Here is a 5152-nt window from a genome sequence, read left to right as displayed (position 1 = left end):
TCACTTGTTTTATTACAAATACTGGAACAGTGGCAAGTGTGTGATGGTTTAAGCCAAAGGTATTACAGCTGACGAGGGTTAAACATTAAACATGCACATTACTGTTTACCAACCCCTTACTGTATCCCAAGATAAACTCTGGTTACTTATTACAAGAGGTTTTCTTTCACCGAAACACAGTCATCTATTGGTATTTCCAAACTAACGTTTTCTGACATTATCGTCTACTACTTAATTCTTGAAAAAAGGGGTTTCACCAAAAAAAAACTCCAACAATTCAAAATTATTAAATGAGAAAGAGGGGGGGAGTCAGATTTGAATATTGTTTTTTTTTTCCCGTGTTGCTTTTCTTTTAGTACCAATAAGAAAATCATTGTAACTGATGTATTGGCTTGAATTAAAGATAATAATTATGGTCCTCAACATTTTGCCTCCTTAGCAGTGAGGATTGTGTTCTTTAGGGTTTTGACATGTCATTGACATTGTCTCTGAGGTGCAGGGACACAAAGCTCTGAACAGCTGTGGGCCAAAACAAACAAACAGTTGCACATGCAGAATGCTCTAGAAGCCATTGCACTTTGAGCTGCTGTATTTGACCTGATCCTGCAACGTGCTCATTGATTTTCTGCTTTGTCATCACAACATATGTATTTCTAGAATATTCACGTTATGAGTTGTTACGGTTATTACTAGGATAATACCAATAGGAAACAGATATCTTGCAAAAATCTGTTAAAAAGAGCAACAAATATTTCCGGAGGTAGGAGCGAGAGGCTCCTTTTCTACTGAAATTGGAGTAATTTTTCCTGGTAATTAATCAGAGAGGAAGACAACACAGGCTGCTTGTAACTCAGGGATTTCTACAAGATCCACAGGTCAGAATCTTTGAGTAGTCTTTGATAAGAATTCACTTAATAATGAGTGAACCCTAGAAGAAAACCAGCTAAAAAAAGAATTAAGGCTTGGTGGGAGGTTAACCTTCCAGCAGGACAACAATCCTATCTAATCCAATAGACGAGCAAAGCTACAAAGCAATGATATAGATCAAAGAGGCCAGCCTGCCTGAGACTGAGGTGTTTTGGAAACAAGAATGGGCTAAAATTTGTCTGTTTTGGTTTGTAAAACTGGTAGAGACATACCCCTTAAACACCTGCAGCAACATTTGTCGTTCTACTTCACAAATATACAGTTTGTGTTTGTCTGTCACATGCAGTACCAAGAAAATACATTGAAATTTGCAACTGCAATATCACATATGCTGAATAAATTTGTTATAAACACTAACATCACAGAACATTAAAATACTCTGTTTGAATTTAAATGGATCTGAATTTAGAAACCAAAAGCAAGATAGGATGTTAGAAAACATTTAAAATGCAAGAGAAAAGTAATATCTGCATATCATTTAAATGGCTATGTCACTAGCAATATGCATAAGTGGCTATAAATGAGAAAAATCTGGATAATCAAATACGGGAAATTCCCATTAAGATTTGTATCCAAAGCTGTTACTGCCTGCAGAGTTTAAACCAGTTCAACATTATATTTTCTTCCAAATAAAAGCCTTCCCTCACTTCGTTTAACTTGGTCATGACTTACAAGTTAAACATTTTAGAATTCTCAACAGTATCAGAAATGGATTTCATTCAGATAACATGGTGTAGTTGAAAATATAAGACATATAGACAACTGACTATATTATACACCATTGTTAAGTATACAGTTCACATCAGTGTATTAATCTGTATTCTTAATGTTGCAGTCCAAAAGCTGATTTCCTTGTTGCTTTACATTTAAATAAACAGTGAAGCTCAGTTACATATTAGAGCAAAAAAAAAAAAAAACACAACTAACATTTTATGGGAGGGTCAGAACATTTAACAAAGAACAACAGCACCATCTTGTGATCAGAGTGACTTACATCTTCTTATACTTGCTGCTCCCATATTGATTGGAATTCTGGGACTCCTCCATCTGGTTGTAATTAGCATCTGGAGTCTAAAAAACAGCACAAAGTCAGAGAATATTGGGTTTGACAACCTGTGCTGAGTTTAAATCACAGAGGAACAACTAACTGCATCAAAAAGTGGAACCATAATGCAGGATTCCATCATGAATGAACCTACAGCTCAGCCATAAAGCAAAACAAACATGATCAAGTAGTATCATTTATGTAATGTTATTAAAAACTACACACCTTTTCTTTTCCAGTGCCGCTGTCTCTATCCCTCTCCCAGGCAGACATGTTATCACTCAGGAAAGGAGCCTCTTGTGGTAGATAGGCTCCAGGTCTTTTCTTCTGGTTGCTGCAAATGAGTCCCAAAGAACACATTTTTTATTATATATATAAAAAATATATATAAAAAAAATATATATATATATAAAATGTACAATAAAACCATTTAGGTTAGGGTCCTTCTAATCATAGTTTCTTTTTATTATCACAAATTAAAACTAAATGTAGGATCTGATATTTTTTAAACACCTTATTGGGCTGGGATCTCCTGAGTCCATGCTGAACCAGTCTGGAGGTTTGTATGCATTTTGTTTACAAGCATTTGCTTCGTCATACCACAAAAGCTCTACCAAATCAAGAAAGAGAAAAGAAAAAGTATTTAACTGTGGTATTGATAGGCCAAGATGAAACATGACTGTCATAAAAGAAACACAATATGTCTACCCTTATGGCCTCCTTGCTTCGCCAGTTTTAAATAGTCAGAATCGCTTTTCAGCACTGCAGCTCTTCTCCCACGGTTCCTCTCCTCAGGTGGAGAACCAGTGGTTCTGGACAATCCGGGGATCTGGGAGATATGTCCATCCTGTGTTACATAGCCTGTTCTGACACCTGTTTGGGTGCAACCACACACAGACACACACACACATGTAAACAGAGATACACAAATATTCTTTGTTTCTTCTATTTCTTGTTGGATTTATTGGCAGTTTGCCACAAACATTTAATACCATTATCTTCACTTACTGGTATGGAGTGTGGTTTGTGATGGACTATCTACCTAATAGACATATATATAATTTCTAAGGAAGGCAAAAAAAGAAAACAAAAAAAACTACATACTTATACATAACTTTGTATTGTACCCGTCTATATCATACACACATTCACCCTCTCAATAATCAAATTCTATGACATAATTTAGTTTTCTTTAAAAATCAAATACCGGTAACTATTTGTATAAATTTACTCCCCAAATTCTTCCTCAAAATATCTACTAAATTCATATTTTCCTTAATACATTCAAACTCTCTCCTCATATATCTTCTCTATGACATTCCAGTATAACATGTTCTGTTGTTTCATATTTTCCACAGTAACCACATTTGCCAGTAGTATGTTTTTGAACCATCTTCCTGTTTTTTCTTCATCCCACCTTTTTTTTTGCCATTTTTGCATCAGTTTTCATTTAATAATACTCTTTCACTCCGATTTATTTGTTTTAATTGTAAAACTAATACGATTTTGAATTGCCTTCTTTGCCATTCTACCTGCCCTCTCATTTCCTTCTACTTCAATATGTGCTGGAACCCACACAAATACAACAATCAAACCCATATTTTTTATTCTGAATAATGTATGAATGTATTTCTAATAGGATGACCATCCTACTATCTGACTGATTATATTTTCAACTTAATAATGCAGAGCTTGAATCTGAACGAATTACTGTTTTTAATGGTTTTATATCTTCTACCCAGAGTTAAGCTAATAATATTGCCAACATTTCCCATGTGTATACTGATAATCCATCTGAAATTCCTATTTTTATATTGAATTCTGTATAAAGTTGGATATATTGATAATATTTGTCTAAATGTAACTGTATTAAATTACTATCTACTGAGTAGATTTATCTTGTTTCTTTTCCATTAGTGACATATCTACTATTGCTTCTGGTAGAATCCATGGTGCTATATCTGATATTGGTGCCTGGGTGATTTCTAAATTGGTCATTTTAAATTCTTTTATTTTGTTTTCAACTGTCCATCCAAAACTCCTCATTACTTTCTTTTCATTTTCCGAACATGGATTTTAAATTTCCCAAGTTGGATGATCAGAGTTATTACCTTGTAGATTTAATAATTCATTTCTAGTTTGGTTCATAGTCTTTGTTTGAACTGTTTGAATAAATTAGTAGATTTAGTAAGGGAAGTAGCTCTTCAAAAATAAATAGCTATTTTTAATCCCAAAGCATAAATCCTTGTACTTACCCGATTTTCCTGGTTCAACATCGCTGCCTGAGAAAACTAAGGACGTTCTGAGGAGGAAAAAACAGCCAACAGACAAAACGGGAGACGTTAGCAGGATGCTAATCCTAGCATAAACCGGTTGGTTTAGGTAACTAGCCGTGGTTAGCCAAAACTAGCTTAGCATAAGCCTCAAAACAACACGTAAACTTTGAACGGAGTACGGAAAAGTTCGGATTTGAGCTCGGACGTGTGTCACTTACTCTGAATTCATCTTGCAGGAAAACAAAACGCTGTTGCATCCACTATGTTTGGAAGTTTGTGAACTCGTCACCATGGAAACGGGTTCCTTTGACAGCAGCTGCTGAGCTATGAACCCGAAGGGAGAACTGTTCACACTGAACCGTATCTTTTTTTCTTATCAGACACAACAGTTACAGTTCAGTTCATCTGCGACATGAAACCAACTGACAAGTGTTTTGCTCAAACATAAGCGAGAAAAAATAATAATAATAATAATAATAAAAAAAAACTTCTGCTTTAGAATAAAAAAGCTGTTATCCCCATGTATTGTTATTCTTAATTAGAAAGTCTAATAAATAAAAAAGTAAAAAAATAAATAAATAAAAAAAAAAAAAAAAAAAACCCAAAAAACGGACGCATAAAGTTTTTTTTTTTTTTTTTTTTTACAAACTGTAATAATAGTAAAAGTAATAGCTGTTACGCATTTAATGTTATTGTCATTTTTTGTTTTAATACATTTTTTTTGTTCAAAATCTTTGTGTTCTTAAAATATGCAAAGTTTATTTCTGTGTCTTTATCCGATTATTGAAATATAATTGGATGAAAGGTATATTTTCACAATATATATTTGTTAAAATCGTAAGACATGTACCGGTATGCATCTTTTCAGTTTTATAGCTCTTCATACTTTATTTTTCTTTCAACT

At 33.8% G+C, this 5152-nt stretch overlaps 1 protein-coding gene across 1 annotated transcript in view; it reads right to left on the bottom strand.

Annotated features, from left to right (window-relative positions):
* Nucleotides 1-4613, bottom strand: part of LOC107087130 (uncharacterized protein C7orf57 homolog) — a 5598-nt gene extending 985 nt beyond the window's left edge. The window contains exons 1-6 of the mRNA XM_015378525.1: nucleotides 4467-4613; nucleotides 4228-4274; nucleotides 2681-2845; nucleotides 2486-2582; nucleotides 2198-2306; nucleotides 1922-1998 (exon numbers count right to left, since the gene is read on the bottom strand). Coding sequence (XP_015234011.1) covers nucleotides 1922-1998; nucleotides 2198-2306; nucleotides 2486-2582; nucleotides 2681-2845; nucleotides 4228-4274; nucleotides 4467-4540 — 569 coding nt within the window. The 5' untranslated portion in view covers nucleotides 4541-4613. The remainder of the gene's footprint in view (nucleotides 1-1921; nucleotides 1999-2197; nucleotides 2307-2485; nucleotides 2583-2680; nucleotides 2846-4227; nucleotides 4275-4466) is intronic.
* Between the last annotated feature and the right edge of the window lie 539 nt (nucleotides 4614-5152).

This window comes from Cyprinodon variegatus, unplaced genomic scaffold (assembly GCF_000732505.1).
Source record: "Cyprinodon variegatus isolate N-32 unplaced genomic scaffold, C_variegatus-1.0 Scaffold174, whole genome shotgun sequence".
In the NCBI taxonomy this organism is placed as follows: Eukaryota; Metazoa; Chordata; class Actinopteri; order Cyprinodontiformes; family Cyprinodontidae; genus Cyprinodon; species Cyprinodon variegatus.
This window is presented reverse-complemented; position numbering and strand designations above follow the sequence as displayed.